The sequence below is a fragment of the Montipora capricornis genome, chromosome 10, assembly GCF_036669925.1.
Source record: "Montipora capricornis isolate CH-2021 chromosome 10, ASM3666992v2, whole genome shotgun sequence".
Lineage (NCBI taxonomy): Eukaryota > Metazoa > Cnidaria > Anthozoa > Scleractinia > Acroporidae > Montipora > Montipora capricornis.
This window is the reverse complement of record NC_090892.1, coordinates 52,857,207-52,882,287: the sequence shown is the minus strand read 5'-3', so window position 1 is coordinate 52,882,287 and position 25,081 is coordinate 52,857,207. Positions and strand designations below refer to the sequence as shown.

Genomic DNA, 25,081 nt, shown 5'->3' with positions numbered 1-25,081 from the left:
ATTTCTTCCTCAGTTCGCAATCGAAAGCGTTTCGTTGCTGCCATGACTTGAAAAAACTTGAAAATTACTCAGATTTCCGAATTTTATTAAAAGTCGCGGTGGATGACGCGCTCGCAAATTTGCCGCGCTTTAAAGACACATGCCCTGATCACGTGCAAGTCCAAGGTTCAAGCTGTTGTTTCCCTAGGGAGTGATACAGTTTTTAGGCGCGTCACGTGATAAGTTCTCGTCCAATAGAAAACTGCATTTCAGTTATGAGGTATAACAATAGTACTTATCCTTGGACTTATTACAATCTTTCTACATCTAAACGTTTGTGGAGGCCCATCAATAAAAGCAGCAGAGGCTAGAAGTACTTTTTTCTTCAATCTCGGATAACGAGTTTCTGGCATTCCGATTGGCTCACTCAGTCTTGATTATCAGCTCATTTATCGTATGATCTCATATGGAAACTGTGCCGGTCGTATTGCAAAACTGAAACAATTTCCGCACTACGCTGGCTGTTTCCCATCTCGTATCCAACACGCGCTCATGGAATGATAACTGTTAACTAGTTTAACCTCGGAAAGTTGGTGTGGTCCTTACCTCGGGAAAGACTACTACGAACTGTCCTTGTTTCTGGACAACTCTCGTAACGTCGACACCGCCATCGGTCAGGCTACTCGGGGAGATCTGGGAAAAAGCACACATGCCATTAAAGTTTTTGGAAGTTTTGAATGAGCAAGCGTTCACACCACTGCACTTTGCGATATAGTCAGAAGCCAGCCAGAAGTATAGCTTTTTGCCATATGCTGAAACTTTCACTAAGATAAGATCCATTTGTTTACCATTTCATTACGACAACTAAGGACACGTTTCCTGACGCACCGTATTTACTCACTATTTTGTTTTCACTACTCACTCGCCGACAAAGCCCGGATGGCTAGTTCGTTCCGTGAAACAAACGTTTGCGCAAATGTCGTACACAAATATACTTTATTTGAAAAACAGCAAGTAAATCTCAGTATGTAAAGAAAGAAAGAAAGAAAGAAAGAAAGAATGAATGAATGAAAATGAGTTGCTCAGTTGAGCCTTACACTTCAGAGGTTACAAGTAAAAAAGTTTAATTTCTTGTACCATCGTATCCGCTCGCGATGTGCCAAAAACTTCCTTGTCCTCTTGTTCGAGAAGAGAGGCCAGGTTTTTCTTTTCTCCAGGTGGAACACAGTACCTACGATTCATTTAAAACAGAAACGCCTCATGCTTCTCGTTTTCAAAAAGTAAATAAGGACTTTCAATGAGTCGTTTTTAATAAGTTCGCCCCAAAACGACCCTGGGTTGTAACTTTTCTCGGGTCGATTATGGTAAAATGTTCTTTTCACTTTTCAGCTCTTAAGCACCCGCAGAAAAAAAGGTCTCGGAAAAGAGCAGAGAACCAACAAAGTCAGTCCACCTGGAATCAAACCCAGGTTTGGAGAATGTTTGCCTCCCAATAACAGACACTTCTTGGCTCGCAAGCCACGGAGAGGCAAATCGAAACCGTCGTGGAATCAAAGAAGCTCTATTAAGAAAATTTATGATGCGTACAAATTGGTTTGAAATGTTGACGTTGTTTAGGGATTTTGGCCTCTCGTTTCAACAAAATGCAGTGTAAAGCTGTAAAACAACAAGTAAAATTGTCACAAATGCAATGTTTGTAGATCTGAGTCCGAGTGTCCCCGGCGTTTCAATAAAATTTGAAGTTGTCGGCTGGTAATGACTGGCCCCTCGGGAAACAGTGAGTTTCCCTTGGGGCCAGTCATTAAGTGCTTAATAATCCTAGGTTTGAAAGAATCTGTCTTTAAAGTACTTCAATTTGGGGAAATAAGCAGCCCGCTTCTCTGATTGAATTCGAGACAATTGCTTAAACTGTCCAGGTAAGTGGGTTCATATTTCTCTTTCGTCTGAGTGAATTTGTCGGCTGTCGGTGGTTATTGAAGCAGTTTAAAAAGCAAAAACCTTTGTCTTACCAGATTTTCTCGGCACCACTATGAAGATATTCAACAGTGTAAAGGGAGAGCGGATGCGACCTCCAGGGCCTCACGGTGAATAACATGTCGAAATGAAGCCAAGGAATCGTGATATCTGACACACAAAAAAGAAGTGTTTAGGGAAATCAAAGAAACATGTTTGATTGTCGTCAATTTCTTGTCTGTTTTCAACAGAAATCGAACAACTTCTCGAAAAGGAGAGACAAGTTAAGGCGCTGTTACATTATGCAATTGTTCGTGCAACTTCTCTCGCCATGATGGCGTTGCGAGACAAGCTGCACGAATAATTGCCCAATGGACCTTTTTGCGGATACGGCGGCCATTTTGATTTCTATTGTTTCGCGATAATAGCTATTTGAAAACATACCTTGCAACGACCAAAAACGTTGCGAAACCAGTTGCAGAAATCGTTGCAGACAGTAGAATGGAGTTCTTCTTTCCGCACCCTGCGAGCAGAGCCTCCTTTTGTCTTTTTCTTTACTGAGGAGGAGAAAAGTAGGCTCTGCCCGAATCGCGTCAACTCTTTGAAGCCGCCGCAGCCCGAACTTCTGGACTAGTCAATCTCGTTTTCTCCCGTCAAACCGGTTTTTCCAGTGCGAGCGTCCGTTTAGTGACAAAACCGATGGTTATAATTGAGCCCGCTGTACCATGAAAAACCAAGATGGCGGCGAGATCTGGCATATTAGGCTTGGGTTCGAGACTGTATCCTGGCAACATGCAGCGCATATTCAATAAAGATCTTACTCGATTCATGCAGAGCCTTTCTCAAGAACGCCAAAATCGAGCAAGCAAAAGAAAGGCTCTGCTAGCAGGGTGTTCTTTCCGCTACAGTTGCAACGAATTTCTCTCAAGAACTAACATTTCATCGAAATTGTGAGGCGGTTCATATCATATATCATATCATACATCTTTATTTACCCTCCGATTTTAGAGTAGCTTGGTGTAGCTAATATCTCCGAGCATTTATCCTCCCAACCATGATACACCACAGAAGACAGACCACAACACCGGGAACTACATGCCCTGCTCTTTGCGACAAGTGTGCGAGTTCTTTTACGTCCCACAGGATTATGAACATTGAAGGGTTGTGAGACGGGACCTCCGGCTTATCGTCCTTATCCGAGAAGACTATAGAGTCTAACCATTTGCAGATGTAATTACAAAAGCAGCACTTTCTCCTATTTAAAGACCCTGAGTGTTGGTCCGGCCGGAGTTGAACTCACGACCTCCCACGTGACAGCCCGGTGCTCAACCAAATGAGCCACCGCTGCGCGGTGTACGTACCCATCACTCCTGGGGGTCGAAGGGTTAAAACAGGTTTAACCACTTAGCCTGCCAGCCCAAAGGTGTGTTTGACAAAAACGATCGACTTAAGACAAAAACTTTTCATCGACTTATAATCCCTACCCTTTTCCGCATCTTTTATTCTCACCTTGAACAAATCCCAGATGCCTTAATACCGAACCGGGCAAAAGGGGAAGTACATTTAAATTCCACCCTAACCTAAAGAAATGAAAAAAAAACACATTGAAAGCAAATATGTGCAGAATTGTTTACTCCAAAACAAGCTAATGGACAAACGATACTTCCCAGTATTGAAAGTTTTAAATTTTAGGTCAAAATTAATCATCAAACAGAAAAATACATCTCAGCTAAGAATAAGAAATTACCGTCGTTTTATGAGAAATGGACAAAGAATAACGGGGTGTAATTTGAGATTTTCTGTTGTAAATGAGTGATGTTAGCAGTAGTATATGATAAGTGGGGTTTGTTAGCTGCCAGAAATCAGTGGTAGTTAGTATCTGGTAATAATTTCGTTTTTCTCGTTACCACATATATAAACATCTTAGCATATCAGCTTTTCAGTGACTGCGCAACTGGTAAGCTGTACTAGTCATAGTGAAAGAAATGTATGTAAGAAATGTAGCATAGATAAATTTCTGTCATTAACTCCTTTCACGGGAACAAATGAGCCCAACAAATAGGCCATTTCCGAGTTCATGTCTGCCTCCTCCTCAAAGCGAGTCTAAGTGCAAAGTTTTGGTGATGGTAATTAGTTCTACTTTAAATATGAATGAAAACTTACTTTCATAAGAAAAACTTCGAACTTAGACTCGCTTTGAAGAGGAGGCGTACATGAACTCGAAAATGGCCTATTGACCTGCTCCCAAATGCGTGGCTGCATAGCTCAGTTGGTAGAGCATTGCACCAGAATCGCAGAGGTATGGGTTCGAATCCCGCTGGAGGCACCTGAATTTTTCAGGTGCTATAGGAGACAATTGCTTAAATTGTCCATACAAATACGAGGATCATTTCTCACTCTCAATAGTAAGTGTTCGTTGAGGAGAAAACGGCTTGTAATGTATGTAACGTGTTTGAAAAAAATAAATAAATAAAAATAAAATAATGAAAAGAAGACTTTACCCAAAAACAAATAACACTTGAGGCTTACTTTGCATAAGGATCTCCTTTTTCCGTCGGAAAACAGCTGTGTTCCTGGTTTGTGTCTACAGTCCCTCGGTGCACAGATACATAGCTTTCACGGTTGTGCACGATTCTCCAAAATTCCCTCTGGAAATTAACATCGAAAAGACTCGTTTGAAATGCCAAATCCTACTTTTACGATGTGTCCAGAAAAGTAGCTAATTAGATGCACTCCCGTTTCAATAAGCATCACGAACTGTCCCCTTGCTTTTCTCCCCATGTTCAATATTACTCATGAATAGGTGAACAGATAATTCAGATAAACAGCTGCACTTCCCCAACCTAACAATAGCACTAATGCTAACACTTACCTTATTATCAGAAACAGGTACCAAATACTTAGACTCAATGGGACACTTCGTGCTGGGAGGTCAAAACTGGGCGTGGATTTTTGGATACAGTATAAGTGACATTTAACGAAATATCGGACTATGTCTATGTTAAAAATGACTATGTAAAAAGCGACAAGATTCGGGATTTGGCCCGCTTCCATAGAAAGGCTGATCTCGGAATGACGATGCTTACTTCTTTGACTCTTGAGACAAAACGGCAAGACATACATGTAGGGAACTCAGTTGTATTCAGCAAGCAGGAGAGACCTTCTTGCAGAATCTTTGCAGAAAAATATGGCATCTTTCGGAAGCTTTCTTGTATTTCTTTCAAAACCAACAGACCAGAGACAGACAGGGTCGTTTGAAGCATAATGTTTGTTAGTTCTGATTTCAATATCATGAAAACTTACATATATGTTTTGTTCACACCTGGTTCAAGATAAGGGATGACTGGGCTTCACACCCAATTACCACGAACCACCAATTAGTACACGATCGAAAAATTGATTGATTTCTTGACCAATATTTTTGTATTTGTGATAGACCACTTTCGATATATTAAAATTCAGTCCTAAACAAAAGACATCATCTCGAGGCTCTGGGGAATAAACTCATACAATTCCTTATATTTATTCCCCAGAGCCTCGAGATGATGCCTTTTGTTTAGCACTGAATTTTAATATATTGAAAGTGGTCTATTCCACAATGGAATAGTCCCAGGGCCCAGTCGTGCAAAACCAGGCCCCAGTTGTTCAAACGATGGATAGCGCCATCCGCCGGAAGTCGAAGCAAAACCAATTGCGCTATCCAATGGGTAGTGACTTATCCGGTGGATAGCGTTATCCACCTTTTGAACAGCCGGGACCAGAGTGACAGTAATCCGTGATTAAAAAAGTACCAACCAATCAAGGATACCAACCGATATTACAACTTCTCCGTCAAAAACCCTTAACAATGTAATTTGATACTGGAAAAAAACAAAAATCTGAGTAAAAATTGAATGCTAAAAATCTTGAGGAACTTCCACAAGAGTTGAACTCTTTTGGATCAGAAAATAAACTGCAACTGGAGTTACCAGTACTGAGTGGTACAGGATTACCTTAACTGGCCTCCGAACAACTGGGCCCAGTTAACCAAATTTAACAAAAGAAAACCTCTCTACCTCCGCATCGTTTGCTGACGGCGAGTTCTTGAAGAAATGAGCTTCTACGTTTCGAGCGACTCTTTGAAACGGCACCAACGAAAAACTGCGTCCCTGAAAGAACAAAGAAATTTTGCCACGGATGAAGAAAATCTAACGCTCACATGGTTCATATGGGGTAGAAAACTAGCACTTCACATTACACTCTGATCAGTTAAGTCTGCTCAAATATAAGTGCTACACGGCCAATGTTTGCAAAAACGTAATCCCTCCTTGAGCTCCACGCTGTCTAGTCACCCACTGCTATGACTTCTTTTCGGCCAGATGCAAAAGGCGATAAAAAAATCTTAATTAAGGGCAACCTGTCCGTAATATTGTACAAAATGGTTTTCTTTGACAAGATTCTCAGTCTTTTAATCCCCATGAAAAAAACCTTTGCCGCGTTCAGTTTTTGTTTGCTATGACCCGTTGAAAGTCATCTTAGATCACCAGTCATTATGGGTTCAAATCGATGAAAATAACGACAAAGCAATTCATTTTTTATCCTGCCTTGGAGTTAAATGACACAATGTAAATGGGCGCGCACTAGCGAGGGAACATGTTCGACGAAGACGTTATAACTTTCGTGTACTACGTGGATTATAATTAGTTTTTTTACCTTGATCGACCATGAATCGGTAGCTTGTTCTGCAAGACAAAAACCACGACATCTGAGTAAATATCCAGAAGCCCCGCCGCGCGAGGGTTTTAAGGTCGAGACACACCAGGCGACAAGTCGCAGGGACAGGTCTCTGCGACAAGTTGCTCCGTGTGTACTACTTGCAAAACAAGTCGCTGCGACACGACTCCTGTTCGTCCTCCTGTTCGGTGCAAACGCAGTGATCTCGTATGAGGGGGAATGTAAACTAGTCTTGACGCTCTCTCATTGGTTCATTGTCATTTTGTCCCAGCGACTTGTTGCCGGAAGAGTACACACGGTGCGACAACGCTGCCTTCGCTAATTTGTCGCTGCGATCAGTCACACGAATTCAAACTGGTTTGAATTCGTCCAACTGATCGCAGCGACAATGATTTTCCCAAATTAACCGTGTCTCGAGAGGCAAATTGTTGCGGCGACTTACCTCTGCGAAGTGTCGCAGCGGCAAATTTCCCTTTCGTAAACGGTCGTTGCCATTTCTCAGAACGGTCGTTACCATTTGAAACCGTCGATGCCATTTATAACGGTCGACTACACACTTCACTTCAAAGAAAATTAAAAGAAACAAACTAAGAAAAAATATTAACAAAAATTAGGACAAAAAAGGAACAAAAAACATTTATAAAAGAAAAACTGGAGGAAAAAAGAGTCCGAAAGACTCGAACTCGGGTTCTTAGCCCTCACCCTAAACAGAACCCTAACCCGAACCCTAACCCTAACTCATATGACCAGCGAGACACAACCGTAACCTTTTGAGTTCTTAAACCTAATGAGTGTAATTCAGAGCTAAAAAATGGCATCGACCGTTCTGAGAAATGGCAACGACCGTTTCAAATGGCAACGACCGTTTACGAAAGGGAAATAAGCGTCGCATCGACTTATGGCCAAGTGTGTCCCGGTCTTTAGGCTTATCCAACCCCCTCAAGAAAAGTCCAAGTGTCTATTACCACATGGACAAACATAAGTGCGAGAGCGTTTAAGTGATAAAAAAATCAAGTTATTAGACGACTGTTTATGGTGAAAAGCAAGTGAGGAAAAAAACGGCGTCCGAGGGGGGGATCTTCAAACACGCTCAAAGTAGGAACGCGTGCAGGAATTTTTTTTTCTAGCACGGTGAAATGGACATCATTACATGAAGATGCAACTATAACCTAGAAAACCTGCAATGTTTCAACGAAAATGCTGTAGTGTCTACTAGAAAACGAAAGCTTCCTGAATCGCTCTAGAGTTTTCAGGGGTTTCAATAAGCACCGACGGCCGACGAAAAGCGTCGGCTGCATCGCTCAGAGAAGTCGGCTACTTTTTATCCTACAATGAATTAATTGAAGGATTCCGCCAAACCTGAAGTAAAAATAATTTTTGATCGACTTGAATGTACCTTTTTTAACCTCAATTTCAAAATAATTATCAGATTTGATATTGCCATCTTTGAGCTACAGGGCACGGCTATAACTTTTTCCCGCATTTTTGCCTAGACCAACCGTCACATTTTTTACGTAATTCAATTACGTTTAGTTACGTCCCCAAACATATCAAGACGTTTAATGTAAAACTGGTCGTTATTGAGTAATCGTTGCATCAAGACTTGTTTTCCAAAAACAGTAAATTTTTCGTTAGTTTCATTGGTTAAGCCTTCTCGTTTGTTCAGATTAAAATGACATATTCTTATTGTTCGACAGAACTGATTTCTCATGTTGAGAAATGTTGAAATTCGCGCGTAAGAGGTTTGCCGTTCCCGGCAGCTTGAAATTGGTAGTAATGATGACATGAAGTTGTCGAAACATCATAATTATAACGTTAAAAATCGTTAATTTTCCTTTTGAAATGGTTTTCCAAATCTTTCTTCGCTGGAAATTATCAAAAGAATGCGCTTAATTGCACACTCAGTGTCTCTGTTGATTAGAAATCTTCCTTCATCTTCAGTGCTGGAAATCACATTTCAGAGCTTCCAGATTTCACAATCGTCTGGGAGAGCATGCCCCCAGACCCCCCTAGACGAAGGGGCCATACGGCCCCGTCTTGATACAGTCGGCTACTAGACTCAAACCAGCTGCCTACTTCAAATTTTATTGAAACCCCTGAGTTTTATAGACTGACCGTCATATTCTCGTAGCGACAAAATGTCGTAGAGTGAATACGGACAAAGGAGAATCAAGCAGAGGGAGGTTCTATAGTGGACGAAAAGTTGACGTAACGCATATATTTTTTTTAAAGACGGCACTGCATGAAAAATTTTAGTCTCTTTCACAAGACAAAAATTACCTTTGCTTCCTTTCTCCGACTGAACTTGCCGTAATAAGTCAGCTTTTTCGTCCTGAAAAGGAACAAACATGTTCCGTGAGACATTCTCTAAAGAAGGCCCATGGGCGGCGGTTAACGGGGTGCTAGAGAATTTACCTGTGGCAGAAGATCGTATGACAATAAGTACTTGAAGTAGATGTCCTGAAGCTTCCCAATACGGTCTTGAGCCTAAACGAAAGGTAAGCACATTGAGACCCGGTTACACATGCGATTTTTGTCGCAGTAATTACATGAAATATCTGTAGCGGCAAAATTGCAATTGAGAAATTTAAGAAATCACACGTGTAAAACAAATGTGATTTCTGGGCGATTTTTTTGCGATCTGCCGTTACGATATCCTGCGAGCAGAGGCCCTTTTATCTTCCGACTTATCTAGGAAGATCGAAGGGCTTCTGCTCGCAGGACACGGTTACGACATCAAAAGGGTTTGACAGTTCTTCGACGATTGACGCAACTTTGTGAGGACAAAAGTTCCATCGAGTAGTTGGGACTAAACAACTCGCACGTGAAAACGGGGCCTTTAAACTTTTAACACAAAGTAAAATAGAAGATTAACATGCAAAGCGTACCGTTTCCAGAATTCTGGAAATACAATAACAAAGTACGCAACTTACTGCTCGAGGTATTTTCAATATTTCGCCGACTTTGGGCCATTTTTTGCTATCAATGACCTGTGAAGCAAAAAGTCAACAAGCAAAGCTTACAAATTTCCTCACAAAAACATGTTTTATCTTTGAGTGCTGATGGTATCTCACACGAGTGAGAGCAGCCAAAAACTGAGAGATAACATATCAGAAAATGAAGCTTTAAATTCGTATTCTCGCGCGATCATGTAATGCTCTTCTCATTATTTAGATAACAAGAACCTGATTTCGCGCGTCAACAGGATGCAGTAATCCTATTGGCTGACATGTCCGTAATCATGACAACAAAAATATCTTCACACATGAAAGATGAAAATAGTGTCTTTCCTTTGCGCGATGAAGTATCAAACACAGCCAAAGTGTGTTACCTTTTGAAGTCCACCGAACTGGCCCATCACCTTGGAAAACCGAGGTAGATCGAGTTCGCATCCGCCAATCTGAAAATTTAAATCACCAACGAGTCGTTTAAATCTGTTTGAATAAGAAAGCGCGAATTGGCGTCATGAAATTTAGCGATTCACAATCGAAACAGTCACCTCAAAAGTAGTCTACAGAGTTTGTAGTTTTGAAGCCGAACAAAAGAATAGCGTTCATTACGAAAATGAAGGAAAATCTTTACTTTTGCCGTGAACATTGTAGCAGCTCTTGTAAGCTGGCCCATCATTTGGTACCGAAACACAACTTACAAAAAAAACAAGATTTGCATGAATATAATAAGAACAATTAAAAAGTTAAAATCGGTAAGGATGTCACGAACGCTAAAATGTGATAGAATATGTAGGTAATTGAGAAATATTAATGACGATAACAAGGAGACATACCACAATGAGACAATAAAGAAAAAAAAGGGCAGGTAAAAAAAATAATTGAATTGAATCGCACGCACTGTTTGTCGAAAATTTAAATATCCACACTTGAAAATGAACTCGGAGATGTGGAAAACACGTGACTTTTTGCCGCTTATTTTTATCACAAAATCTATTTCTAATAAACTTCTCATAAAAATGTTAACTGTTTCAACTTCACAAAATGAACAAAAGTTGCTTTCAACCAGCCCAATCCGTTTCCATATAAGGTCATACGATAAATGAGCTGCTGTCGATGGATTGAGTGAGCCAATCAGGAATGTCTCAAAATACTACCTGAGGCAAGGGCACAAGTGAGATGGATTGCTGGTCAAGATGTTTCTTGATGCAGGCCAATTCATCCTCCGCAGGACCCCACCTGGAATGAAAAAACAAAAGAAAAACATGTCACGGGAATGCATCGTGGGCTTGTTCTCGTTCGAATGCTTGCTTTTAAAATACAAACACGCTGAATTTCCCGCTAATTATTTTACAGTAGTTACTACATAACTGCGTCATCAAGAAAAAAACCCTGCAATTCTCCAGTGAAACAACCACAGGTCCCTCATAGGCCATTTCCGAATTCATGTCTGCCTCCTCTACAAAGCGAGTCTAAGCGCGAAGTTTTTTTAAAATGAAAAAAGACTCGCTTTAAAGAGGAGGCAGACATAAACTTGGAAATGTGCTTTTGGATGACAGAAGATTTCAATAAGCGTCATAAAGTGTCACCTTGCTCTTCTGCCAACTTCGACATCACTTGTGTCTCTGATTACAGACAATAGACCTTATTCATACATGGCAGTCAATTTAATATTCTTTGGCTAATGTACAAATTAGCCTAGTCTCAATACCATACAGTGAATTCTTCTGGCTTTTTATTGTTTATAAACAACAAAAATGCAATCTGATCAACGAAGGTGTCTGTCACGAACTCACCTATCTTGAAGTCGGTGGATCAGTTGGCATTCGCTATTAAACCTCACGTTGTCCGAGATTTGAAATTCGGGCTAAAAACGTAAACAATGACGGTAAATTTCACAAACATAAAAGAATTTAAATCGTGATGGGTAACACATATGAAGAAGCAAATTATCATGATACTGGAGATATTATACCCTTACGTCAACCCTGTCCCATATCTTATATTTTTAGAACTGCTATATCTTTTAATCATTTTGAAGTACCACCGTGTTTTGGGTGTGCCTCCCCCCCCCCCCCCCCCGTTCCCGGCTTTTTTGCTTCCTAAATTTTGTATGTTCCCTTGCTACTAATGATGTTTGTCTATGTTTGCCTGATCACCGGTTTAATTTTGCCATGTTCGCTTGATATGCAAACCCTTGGTAACTACTGAGACATCTGGAGGACCCCCCTTTTTCTCTTTAGTCCACAGTTTAGTCAAAAGTGCGTGCAGAAATTCGTACAAAGCTGAAGGCAAAAACTAACCTTCCATGACTCGGGGGGAACAATCACACACGCACCAAATCTTTCAGCATCCCGTCGGATCATCTTAATGTAAGCAACCGGATCTTTAAATTCCTCTTCGCTTGGGTGAAAAACAGCTGAAGGGCAAACCATTTGCTTATTCTTCGAAGCTGACGTATTTCTGCCAGTAACTGCTGAAGATTTGAGAGGCTTTTTAACGTTAGTATCGCTGTAGATAACCGCTGACCCGGAGCTTTTCTTTTCTTTTAGACCAGGCGATTTGGAAGATGGAGGGTTTGAAATGTGGTGATTTGGGCGAGGTAAAGGACTTGATGTTTCCCTGTTTAGACTTGGCGAATTGGATACAGGAGGTTTGGTTGGAATGTGGGTGTGACGATGTGACGGGCTTGAAGATTTCCTGTTGAAATCTTCTGGAGCACAAAATTCCGATTCGCGAACAAATCTGTCTCTTGAGGAAGTGTTTGAAAAAGCACAATCCGTGAAAACCGTATTTGTTCTTGAATCATGCCGCAGATCTCCAACTTGGAAAGCCGGAGGTAACTGAGAGCTTCTGAAATTTTCCTGTCGTACTACATGAATTCCAGGCGGATCAGTGCTGGGTGACCCACCACTTTTATGACTTGCTTTCTCATTAACAGGCGCCAGTTGATTATCAGTTGATTGTACAGAAGCTAACGAATACCCATCTAAAGATGGCGTGCTCGAATTTGAACGCGATCCAACGGAATGACTTTCAGATTGGGGCGCAGAAAGCGTTCCCTCGGGAAATTTTACAGAGAAAGTGTACGGCCTAGGAGAGGAATTTCCAGAGACGATCGATGGTACAGAATACGGTCCAGGTCTCAAATGAGACCACATAGGATAAGAGCTTTGCACGGAGTTTTCTTTATGCCGAACACTGGATCGCAAAGCTGTTGGATGACCATCTGAAGACAAGGGGCTCGGAGAATCAGTACCAGGGCGAGGCATATATACAACGTTATTTGGTTCGTAAGGGATTCTGCTGAACAAGTCTGATCGCGGGGAAGGTATTCTTTTGGAGGCTAAAGGATTACCAAATTGTGCACTCGGATCACTTGAGCTCTGTTGTGATCGAAATATAAAAGACGAGGAAGTATGATGGCCTGAGTATGGAGTGTTGCCCACAAATGACCGCCTTCCATCAGACCGGCCACAGTCTTCAGATGAATGAAAGCGCATTGAGCTAAGGGTAACTGCGTTTGGAGATATATGCATGCCATGTTTGCTTGGCATAACCAAAGAGCTAACTTGCAAGGGACCTGGTTCGTTTCCGGTTGATAAATTTGTCTGCCGATTAGCAAAAACGTAAGTGCATTTGTTCTTCTCTCTTAGCAGCCCAGGGGAGAGCCTCCTTCCAGACACAAGAGCTTCACCAACGGGAATGGGTCTAGGGTAACTTCCTTCTTGGAACGCTTGAGGGCTGTTGCTATGTCTAGACATTGCGAGAGGGGAGGCTCGAAGATGACTGGGTTCACCGGAAGTGGAATGATTACTGCGAAGTGTTGTTGCGATGAAGGAAGCTTCGGAGTGACCCATTTGGGCCGCTGATTGCTTTACATGCCCAGAAGGAACTGAATGAAAGTTCGGCGAAAGACGACTGTAAGAAGTATCAAGTCCGCCACCGGAAGTTTCAGGACGAGTACCGAATCTCTGTATAGGATTACCGGAAGTTCTATAATGACCACCGGAAGTTTGCAAAACACAAGCGAAGGGTTCACTTTTATCACTAACGGATCCAAATCGATTGCTGAGAGTACCGAGTTCAAGGCTGGAAGTTTCAACTCGATCAGCAGCTTTTTCACACTGACTATCGGAAGTTTCGATTGGAACAGCCGATTGTAGTCGGATACCGGAAGTTTCTAATGGACCAGCGGAAGCTTTGGACAAATGAAAAGATGGTCCCACTTGTTTGCTGTCCGCAGAAATAGACACACGCTGAAGAAGCGGTGGACTGTGCGAATTTGCTCGCAAATACACGAGCTCATCGAAGCACACTGCATCCTGACTGGCTGAAGAATGCCTTCTTAATAAAGGCATTTCCTTATTTGGCCACCGAGATGTTGTTCCTTTATCTTCAGTCTCTAGCGACGTGATTTTGGTCAAGTCGGAAAGGGAGCTGCTTGCCCTACAGCTGCCAGCTACGGTGGCTTTAGACGTAGCCGAAACTTCTACATTAATTTTGAAGTTATTCGGCGATCGTGACGAAACAGAACGAAATCCTGAATCACAAGGCGACATTAGCTGGTCGTAGCTGCCTTTCTCTGTGCTTTCATCATTCTTAGCACTTTCATGCTCTATGACAATTGGCGGGAATCTCTTCAGTGGAGGCGGTCCCGCATTCTGATCAAGCGATAGCCGACGTTGCTCTACGAGCTCCGCGCTTTCTCGTTCACGCGTGGGAGAGGTGGAAGGATACCGCTTTAGAGTGGGCGGGCCGTGCAGATGCGTGACACGCAAAGCTGCTGAAGGAATGTACAGCAATGGAGGCGGCGGAGGAGAACACGAGGTTGATTCCACGGGGTGCAATAACGGCGGAGGCGGAAGAATGGCGTTGTTTCCGCTGTTGCAAGTTCGCGCAGGTAATGCACTTTCATTGACTGCATTTCCCGCTAAAGATGGCATCACGGCGACAGGCTTTGGTATCGGTCTGGGAAGTTGCTTGTCCTTTGCTCTACATGCGGCCCAGTGTGTTGGGCGTGAGGACACACGGAAGGTGAGAGGTGGTGTTACGGATTTGGTCAGTTCTCTTGGGTCCTGCAGAAGGGAACATAGAAAACATGGAATTAACTTCGAAACAATGACCAGTAAAGAAACAAAAAACAGCGAAGATCAAGTTGTTGCCGACCAAAAAATGAGACAAGAATATATTAAATATATAAACCCTTCACTCATGTTGATTTGAATAAATTCCCATGGGAATTGGAAGAGAGAATCTTTACACTGGTATGCTTTAAAACGCTTGACAACGACACAATTGTGTTCATTAAGGAAACGATTAGCCAGATTACTTAAAGTAAAATTGACTTGTAAATAAGGCCAAATTACGAATAAACTCTCTAACCGCTCACTGCTATTCAAACTGATGAAAGTTGAGCGATTCAACAGAAATATTTCTAAATGGACCGAATTTTTTGTCAGTTTTTAATTATGTTTTGTCTTTTTAGCATGTTTGCTAGAAAGTTTATTGTATGTATCCGGAACATGGAATGGACAATTTTGCTTCTAAATTACGCATAGTTTTCGACCACTGAAGCCTATCAGAACTGCTTTGTTTTCTCTAAGAACATTCATTTTCAAGATATCCTTCCTCAAAAAAAAATCATACCCACTCATTTTTACCCAGATTATGTTTTCTCACATCCAAAGTTCGTAGTTTATAAGATTAATATCTTCAGAAGCGCATTGTTTCATTCTGTTATAATTTTTCGATCCAAAGACGCATTTGTTGAGGGCTTTCCGGAAAAGACATGCGCGCGATCTTTTCAGAAATAGGATAGTCTGCTTAGCTGGTGGTTCTTTTCGGAGTGCCTGAGATTTCGACAGAACCGACAGCTACGCTGGCTAGAAATAGGTTTCCTTTCACTCTAAAGCCGTGAACAGTGGACAAAAAAAGAAACGTTCTAACAATTTGTGGTGAAAAAAGATAAATAAAGTTAAATACTGCGGAGCAAACCAGTTGAAAATGAGACAGTATTTTACAAAGGTATAAACGCCTTTAATGAATTTCACAATCTTACAATACTATTAATTGTACTTTCGAACATAGCAGCACTTTCTGAATGCTTACCATATTACATGTTTTAAAATAACAATAATTAAACTAAAAAGTGTGCGCCAACATAAACGGCCTTCCAAATAAGAATAAACAAAGGAAATAAACTCGATACTCCGAATGTAAATAATCCAAAAATAATCCTGGGGAAGTGAAACAAGTTATTGCACATCAGACGTCTGCTACCAACGTAAACGTGACAATGCACTACTTTTCGAGATGCTGTTTGTATGAGGGAAGGAAAATCAAAGCAGTAGAAAGAACGACTTTTCGCGCCGTTAACACGCAGTACGTAACTCTTTCGGGCCATCGAGCATGTGTCTCCAGTTCAAGAATCTTCAGCAGTAAATACCAAAACTTTGCCAAAACGTTGTCGTCAAATGACAAGAAGTAATTCATTTTAAACTTAAAATTTGGGTTTAAAATAAAACAAAGAAAACGCACAAGGAGTAATTGCTTTGAACCAATGGCTGTCTGGCTACTCTAGCTGTCAGTCCTATGGCTATTCCGAGCAGCCAGTACTCTGTATAATATTATTTTCTTCTACATGTATTTCCAGTGTAATGATTGTTTTAGTGTGAGTACAAATTAAGGTTGAGCCCTGTTGCTGATGTTGACCCGTACCATTTGCTATATCCGCTGTGTCAACTACTAAATTCCCAAAGTTTTAAAAAAAGTTTCTTTTAAAATTACTTTTGAAAGTTTCATAATTAGAGTACTCGATATATGTATAAAAAAAATCGTTGCTCTTTTTTTATATTTCTTGTGCTTTCATGTTCCTTCGCCCAAAGTGTGCTTTGATGTCATTACTGTACCATTTATGACAAAAGACTCAACTTTCTAGTATTCTACATATACCCAACGGAATGCAAATTACACTCTACTTTTTGAGTGAATTAAGTACAGTAAGCTATCGGCACATGTAGTGTATGTGCCATATCTTCAATATAATTTTTTTTTATGAAAGGAAGAGGCACCAAGACAGAAATATCAGAATTAATATACATGTACCTATCAATTGAGCAAGTGAGAAAGCTGTTGCAATTGAAAATGCTCAAGTTAGTCCACCAACAGACTGACTTGCCTCCCGCATTTCAGGAAGTTACAGCAACCAGAGGGGCCAAGTGTCAAGTTAACAACAGCAGGTGGCACCCCAAATAGAGTCAGTCTCGGAGAGCACTTACAGATTGCATTATAAACTGTTTATCTGTCACACAACAATCATGTAAACTTTTTCACATGTAAACTTTTTCACGTAGACAAGTGATGACAAATTAGTTCAAGAACTTGCAACACGAAATTTCCTCCAGTGGAAGTGGTTCCATTATAATTTTGAGGCTTAAGCAGCTGCAAGCAGTAGTGAGATTTTAATAATCACACATCAAGAAAAAGTAATCATAACAACTCACATCGGCATCATCACTTGGTTGTAGCTCCTCATATTTCTTCTGATCTTTTCTGTTCCCTGCAAGTCCCTTGGGACCATCAGCATACATCCTTACCACTCCACTCTCCCAACAAGGCCCCTCACCAGTGGCTGGACTATCTATCGAAGGGGCTGGTGAGTCAGAAAATGATTTGGGAATTGTACTTGATAGGTTTGATACATTTGAGACAGAGGACTGAGACTGTGCAGGCGAGGGTGGAGATGAAGTGTTATTTTCCTCTTGGTCGTCTGACAAAGGCGATACTGGCATACAAGGATGATTGAAAATCTCAAGCTCTTCTGGCAGGACAGGATGATCTGTAACATAACAATCTTAAAATATTACATGTAACAACTATTTCCAACTTCTGCTCTTTAGGCTAGTCTAAGAAGGTCAAAATGTAATGAACACTGAGACTGTAAAAACTACAGAACTAACACAAGAAAATGATAAAAATATTATTTTGCACTTGCTCTAGGTTATTAGCGCGGTTTTCAATTGAGTGTCAAAAGTAATTAGCGAATTACTTTGGTTTTGCATTACTTCACTAAGTGATTGGTTCAAAGTTCTCACGCCACTTTTTCAACCAATCAGAAGTGAACCCAAACCCAATCGTGGCTCGCGCGTGCACATTTTCCCACGCTGTGTCAGCTACGTGTAATTTCTTCGCGTTTTGATTGGTTTACTTGATTGTGTCTGTCCTTTCTGATAGGCCAAAGTAATTACTTTGGTTTGGTTTTACTACACTCATTTGAAAACCACTCTAATACATCAAGACAACAATAAACCAAACGACAAAATACCGTATTTACCCATGTATAAGTCGACCTTTTATGGCCTCAAAAGAAGCTCCAAAAATCGCCCTCGACTTATACACGGGTCAAAGATTTTGAGCCAAGTGCAAGCTAAGTAATTTATTCAAAATTAACATAATAATGTTAACGTTGCCTTGGGCATAATGAACACAGTGGACAAAAGCTGACGTAAAGACTTCAAAATGAATGACAAAAGACTTCAAAACGAATGTAAGCAATTCCAGTTGAAATGAAAAAGGATTTGTCCAACTCTAAATGTTGAAGATACTCACAAGCACAAATATGAAATAGACACTGGAAATTTTCGTTTTCCAAAGGCGGAAAGCTCTAAAAGTCATTTCTGTTTCTTCGAATAAAACACGATCGTTCAATGGCTTAGTAACCTGGCGCAATACCTCGTGTTTGCGTGCAAGCATCGTCACTCGTGTTGCATGAAAATGCTGGTTGGTAATGAATGTTTTTTATTCTTTATACAAACCTGGCAGATTTAAATGCTTTTGCAAACTTTGTATTGTTTGGTTTATGAGTTTTGTTTTGTTTGTCATTTGAGAAATTATAAGTCAAGGACCAATTAAACCTTGCACATTTTCGCATCGTTCGCAAGTTATTTTCAAAGATTGACTCCTGCTTCTGTGTGCATTGTGCTTATCCTCTAAAGCCCTTTATCTTTGAACAACGAAACAGGTGAGTTTGAGGTTTACATGTTCGATTTTCTGAGAACTTTTTCAAAACTCAAGGACAAAATGCCCACATATTCAACAGCTGTTGAACAACGAAACTTTTAAGCGTTTGAGGCCCTGATTTTTTTGTGTATCCACATTTCCAGAAATCTAAGAATACAAGATTAGTGTCCATGAATATTTAACAAAGAAATTAAGAAATTGCATTTTTTGCCATCAAAAATGGGGGATCGACTTATACATGGTATCGACTTATACACGGGTAAATTCGGTAATAATAATTTATTATTTTGTCATTTCGTTTATTATTATTACTTATTTTTTTTAATTTATTTATTATTATCATTATTATTACTTCTTGATATCCGAGAAAGATTGAGGAGCTCCCAAAGGGCATCCAACTGTGTTACCATGATATTTATTGTTAAAAGGAAAGAATAAAGTTTGTATGTCATACATGTATATAAAATATGAGCAGCAGATCTGTATCACAACTACAAATTAGCCTGATCAGGCTCCCAGATAGTAAGGAAAGCAAAAAATCTGGGTGTGAAAAACGAGCGGGGTTTGGGGTAAGCCCCCCTCATTTTTCACACCCAGGCTAATTACAAACTCAAGGGTAAGCCGAGAAATTGTAAATGTGACATAGATCTCATGTGAATACTGTATATGACTTATTATTAAATTCTCAACCTCTGATAATGCATTCTGCGAGCTCTGATTGGTTCACTCAATCTCGGTTATCAGCTCATATAATATACCTTAGTTTGACCTTACAACATAAGGTCAAACTAACGTATATGACCTGATAACCGAGATTGAGTGAACTGATTATGGTAAATGATTGCGTTAACTTAAGCATTGCTAAACTACAAAATTTTTCGCCGGAAAGCAAAATTTCTCTTTGAATAAAGCCAAACAAGAACAAAAAACTTTTTTTGTGGAAAGTTTGGATCAATTCCCACATTTAGAAGTACGCAAAAAGGCAAGAAATGTTTTTGTGATGAGCCTGCGTCTGTCTGACCACAAGGTCTTACACAACATCGCATCTTCATCAAGTTTTTTCAATTTTGCTAGGATTTTCTCCCTTTTTTTGCTCGTATTTCGTACTTTCAAATTTTTGGAGTTTAAGGAATTTAATAAAACAACACTATTATTCCATTCGCGCTTGTTGGATATGAGACTGGTTATAGCTGACTTGGCACTACGTGCCTTGTTGGCTACTTACCATCTCATATCCAACCCTTTCTCATGGAATAAATTAACACTTAGATGCTGATGTTTAATTAACAAACATTGTTAATGAAGCGTTAGCATTTAAGTGTTAATTTACACTAGGTATTTTTGGTGCTTCAATGACTTGAAAGATCTGTTTAATGAGCAAAGGGTAAAGTCTGCTTACAAGACCAGTGGCCCATTAGGCTGGAGCTTATCCCGGTTTCTGTACATGTAGCATGAAGCGACTAGGAGTATTTCCACTCCCCCTGGATGGGATGCAAGTCCATTGCAGGGTTACCCCCCAGCATTAAATTCGCCGATACCCATCTATACACCTGGGTGGAGAGAGGCACCGTGAGAGTAAAGTGTCTTGCCCACAAATGAGTAAATGAAGAGAAATCTGGATCAGATAATACAGATATTGATTAACAAAACATTTCTTTTGTTTTCCCATCATGAAGTATTAACAAGTTATATAAGATAAGTAATTTTTAAAGAATGATAGAAAATTCAAAAAGTTACTGTTATGCGGTCATTTAAGTAAAACGTTGAATTTGATAATTTCAGGTATTTCTTTTTGAAAGGATGGCAAAGAAATGTTCTAAACTGTAAAATGCACAGCACATACATTTGTTCCTCTTTTTCCTCTCCCATTTTCTTTATTTTTACTAGGCAATCAGAGGCAGCCCTATTTTGGATTATATCACCCAAAGGTTTAAAATCCTTGTTAACGAAAGGGGTCACAGCGTCAAGGAACGAGATTGTCCTGTCATAAGCTAAGAAGTTCTTACAAATTGGTACTTACTTCTTAAACAAAGGAAGGTTAAGAAATCCTCAGTCTTGGCTCTTGAAACTGAAGTAGATAACAAGTGTCTTTCTTCCTGAATCCTCATGCTGAAAACAAAAAGTTGATACTTTGCTCATTACAAATTTCATTCTACAGTATAATTATTGGTAATATTAATGCATATTTTTAGCCCAAATAGATAAAAACACAAAAGCAAAAGCAAAAATGTAGCCTACCTGGATGGACTCAATGGAAGGGCCTTGGCAAATTTTCTCTGTGCTTGCACTATTCTCACAGGTCTAAGGAACAAAATACATCTACAAGTTAAAGGAGTCACAATTTCATTTTCAATTGACAAAGTTGAAATCAGTTTCACCAAGATTGTGATTCAGAGTTCCCGGCTTCAAGACCCCTTCAGACTACTCATTGAATTTGTTCCTCGAAGTCCCTGGTTCAACTTCTCTGTTGCAATTGTAAATAGCCAACTGGTTTGCCTCCAACCAGTTGGTATTCTTTAAGTTGTTGTTGTTCTGTTCTGTTGTAATTCGTTGATTGTGTTTCATTGGTCCTGAAAAGCCCCTATGGGGAGTGGTCAGTTAAGTATCTATTGTCTTGTATTGCATATTGCATAGCTCCAAGTACGTGTACATGTAGGTTGCCTAATGATAATCTATTCCTCTCTTATTCTAATTTATGTGCTATGTTGGCACATGCTGGAAGGTATGCTGTACTGTATGGCTTGAGTTTCCATAATCTCCTGGCCTCCTAGGATGGTTTTACAGAATCTACTCTCCAATAACATCGATTGGCTTCATGTAAAGTTTTAACACTAGGAGTAATCGCTGATAATGAAGTCAATCCTTGGGAGTTCAACTTTGGAGGTTGGAATCATTAGATGAGCCGAGATGCCGTAAAGACAGTGCATAAATTTGATATGTAAAGAACATCTGTCAAAAGTATCAATAATTATGTGAGGCTTGTCTAATGTACATGTAGCTGAAAACAGACAGTCTAACTTTCCCATAATTTCACTTGGTTTCAGCCGTTCATACTTTTGTGCAAATTATGTGAACTAGTGCACAAGTTTGTTCTGGAATTTTGCCTTGATTAACCATGTTGTGAACAGTTTTGAAGCCCAACCACTTGATTGTAACGTCACCATAAAATTACATAATCAACCCTAATTATTAGCGTGTGGACCCAAATAAATTGATGGAAAGTACTTATGGTGTACTCAATGTAATGTCACAACAGAATTCTAAATATACCGGTACTTGATTTTTAAGAAATGTGCAATATTATAGTTCAGACAATTGGTGACAAAATTGTTGACAAATTGACCATTTCTAACCCCAGCCTGTGCCGTATTTCTTCTATCTTTTAGCCTTCTTAGGAAGTCCAATTCGCCCCCTTCCCCCCACCCCCAAAACAATGTTGTAGCATGATTCCCAGGATATTTAGGTACAAATAGGCAACATTGAATGGGGGAGTGGGGAGTCTTATCAATAATTTAGAGCATGATTCAAATTATAGTGTTATTTTACTCTTATAAAGAACTGTTTAAACACAATGTGTCAACTAATTTTGTCCCTGATTGCAGGTTAGCGCATAACACTGGTAAACTCTGCGACCTACTGTTTGCAAAGTGTGTGGATTTCTTTTGTGTCATGCAGAAGGACTGTGAGACCATTTGGTTATAGTTCTTATCTACGAAGATCTGCAGATGAATTAACTAAAGCTACAATAATATTTCTCTCCAGTTATTTGAAGATCCTGAGAGTTGTTTTGGTCGTGGTTTGAACCTGCAACCTCTCACATGAAAGTCACCCGCCCACTCGCAGCAACGTCGTTGGTGTTAATTTCTCTCAAGCATAATCCTTTTAAAACTACCTGTACTCTGAAAAATGAACGAATGTCATTAAACATTTTTACGTTTTAAGACTGTCCAACAAACTTACATTTTGTCTTCTATTTTGGATTTCTTTATGGGTGAATCCTCATCTTCAGCACCGGCACTATCAGTTTTATTAAATATGTCATTCTTGAATGCCTTCCTCTTTCTCCTTCTCCTTTTCTTGTTCTTCAAAAGAAGGCCTTTCTCTGGTTCAGAGAAATGGTTCTTTGATATCTTTCCACCAACAGACTTGTTCATGGCGACAAACACAGCAAGTGCTCCTCTCTGTCGCTTTTTCTTCTTCGTTGTCTTTGGTTTCCCATTCACAGTTGGGGAGCTAGGAAAACTAGTTTCACCATTTTCAGAAACTTTGGTTGGTGACAAAGTCCCTAATAAAGCTCTTGAGTTGTTTCTTTTCTCTTTCTTCTTCTTGATAACATAATTTAGTAGTTTGCTTGGCTCCTTTGAAATTTTCAGCCTCTTCTTTAATTCAGGATAAGTCTTCAAGACAGAGTGATTGGACTTAAAGCATTTTGCAGAGTCAATGTCACAGTTGTTACTGTCTACAATATCATCATTAATTAGTTCACTGGTTGAAACTTGTCCTTTTGAATGAGCCACATCACTTGAATCTTGAGAGCTTAAAGTTAACTGATGAATCGGAAGCTTGGTTGGTAATGGTTTCTTGGAATCATTCAATGAGGCATACATAGCCCTACGCAACATAATTTCCTCCTTATGCAAAAGACCTCCATTGTATTCCTAAGAAAAACCATTATCGTTAATTTTATTAACTATCAAGTACACAATACATGTTAATAAATGGTCTCAATATTAATAACTTGACTTTGTCAGCATTACAGCAGTTACCAGCCCCTCAATGATTTTTTCATGCTTTAAAACTAAATTTGGGTCGACGTCAATCCAAATCTTTCCATGACGAATTTGACTGGTGCCAATTGAACAGGACTATTGTTGTGGAAACAATTTTGATTGACGCCCATCTAAATAAAGTTTCAAAAAATAAAATAAAAAGCTTTTGATGGTCATGTGACTGATCTCCACTGTAACACTTTTACTCATTTGTGTTAAAGCAGAGCAAATACATGTATCATGGATCTCAGATCATCTACAGATCTAGGCATCTTAGCAGGTCACTCGTTAGATAATGTCTGTCTATCTGAAAGCAAATATCACACAACATTCCTGAAGCCTCTGTAAGTTATACACTATATGGCGTGGTCAAGTTTTCGGTCAACCATATGTATCGAGCTTTCCAAATCAAGGTACGAGAACATTAGTTAATTACCTTTCTAGAGGACCCTAAAACCACTGACAGAAAAACATAAAGCAATTTAATGGCAGCATATATAACTGACTCAGCTTCTATTTATGTTTTCCATGCCCTTATCATTTAAAGGAACTTCAATACATTGTTGATCTACAGATCGAATTAACAAATGACAAGGCTATAAAGTACCCTGTTCATAACTAGTTGAACAGTTTGTCTAAGTTCTTTTATAACAGGGGTTAGAGCCCAGGTTAAAATCTGTTTACCATCCAAAACAAATTTTATGGTCCTTCACGGTTCAGTGGAAGTTAAGCTTATATTAAATAATCCTGATGATAACAAATATTTCATGTCGATAATTGGGTGTCTTTGGAGCAATGAGAAAAAAATTAAAAAGTCAACTGGGTTTGGACCTAAAACACTCTTAATTCAACTTTGATAAATTAAGGTTAAATTAACAGTGTTTTCTTTCCCTTAGAAACACGCAAAACAATGAAACTTGTCATTCAATCGCTATTGACTATAAAAACACCAGAGTTTCCATGAAAACATGTCTCAAAGGTTTAAACGAAAAGAAGAGTTGATCACATTTAATAAAACTACGATTAAAGCGGGGAATTTGTGTCGATTTTCCTTCGAGTTACACTGCCCACGAGAGCGTTCTGCTTAATTAACTAGCTTTTAACAGAAATTCCGAAATTGAATGCATGGTACTTTTTCCCTACGGCCCAAATATCGCACCTGTATGTGTAGTAGATAAAACTGTTTCCTTTATACTACATACTAGGGAAAGAAAATGAATTCTGAAGAAATTCAATAAGATCTCAATAGAACAGACGAAAAGGCTTTTAAATTTTAATACACAGGTTATCTCTGTGAATTAATTGATGCTAAAAAGGCTCAAATGCGGTGTTGAAATGGCGACCAAGAACAGCTGCATAGTTATGAATGCAACAGACCGAGTAGGTTATTTAGATGAACGAGAGAAAAACCCTGGAAGCATGTTTCTGGCACACATCGATCAACTAGACAGAAATATTTACGATTCCACAGAAAGTTGCCTCAATCGCAGTTTGAAGCAATTCCTGTCTACATACCAAGCAAGGTTGTGTTATCCTTCGCTTTGGACGCTCTGCTGCCATTGTCCTCTAGGCTGCTAGCTGCTGAATCTCAATGTTACTGGCACGCCAATTCGGAAACAAGATCGCGACCACGTGTACCTACCCACCATATTTATCAGCCCTCATCTGATCTTATCTGTAAACAACTCTTTCCTCCAT

The 25,081-nt window shown here is 39.8% G+C and overlaps 1 protein-coding gene across 2 annotated transcripts in view; it reads right to left on the bottom strand.

Annotated features, from left to right (window-relative positions):
- LOC138018562 (uncharacterized) overlaps positions 1 to 25,080 on the bottom strand; it is a 33,718-nt gene extending 8,638 nt beyond the window's left edge. For both annotated transcript variants that reach the window (XM_068865246.1, XM_068865247.1), the window contains exons 1-19: positions 24,899 to 25,080; positions 22,575 to 23,272; positions 20,853 to 20,915; positions 20,635 to 20,723; positions 17,099 to 17,433; positions 11,897 to 14,671; positions 11,390 to 11,460; positions 10,751 to 10,832; positions 9,977 to 10,045; positions 9,579 to 9,635; positions 9,061 to 9,132; positions 8,926 to 8,977; positions 6,625 to 6,653; positions 5,988 to 6,080; positions 4,462 to 4,580; positions 3,442 to 3,512; positions 1,989 to 2,103; positions 1,117 to 1,210; positions 586 to 672 (exon numbers count right to left, since the gene is read on the bottom strand). In XM_068865246.1, coding sequence (XP_068721347.1) covers positions 586 to 672; positions 1,117 to 1,210; positions 1,989 to 2,103; positions 3,442 to 3,512; positions 4,462 to 4,580; positions 5,988 to 6,080; positions 6,625 to 6,653; positions 8,926 to 8,977; positions 9,061 to 9,132; positions 9,579 to 9,635; positions 9,977 to 10,045; positions 10,751 to 10,832; positions 11,390 to 11,460; positions 11,897 to 14,671; positions 17,099 to 17,433; positions 20,635 to 20,723; positions 20,853 to 20,915; positions 22,575 to 23,272; positions 24,899 to 24,943 — 5,016 coding nt within the window. In that variant the 5' untranslated portion in view covers positions 24,944 to 25,080. The remainder of the gene's footprint in view (positions 1 to 585; positions 673 to 1,116; positions 1,211 to 1,988; positions 2,104 to 3,441; positions 3,513 to 4,461; positions 4,581 to 5,987; positions 6,081 to 6,624; positions 6,654 to 8,925; positions 8,978 to 9,060; positions 9,133 to 9,578; positions 9,636 to 9,976; positions 10,046 to 10,750; positions 10,833 to 11,389; positions 11,461 to 11,896; positions 14,672 to 17,098; positions 17,434 to 20,634; positions 20,724 to 20,852; positions 20,916 to 22,574; positions 23,273 to 24,898) is intronic.
- Between the last annotated feature and the right edge of the window lies 1 nt (position 25,081).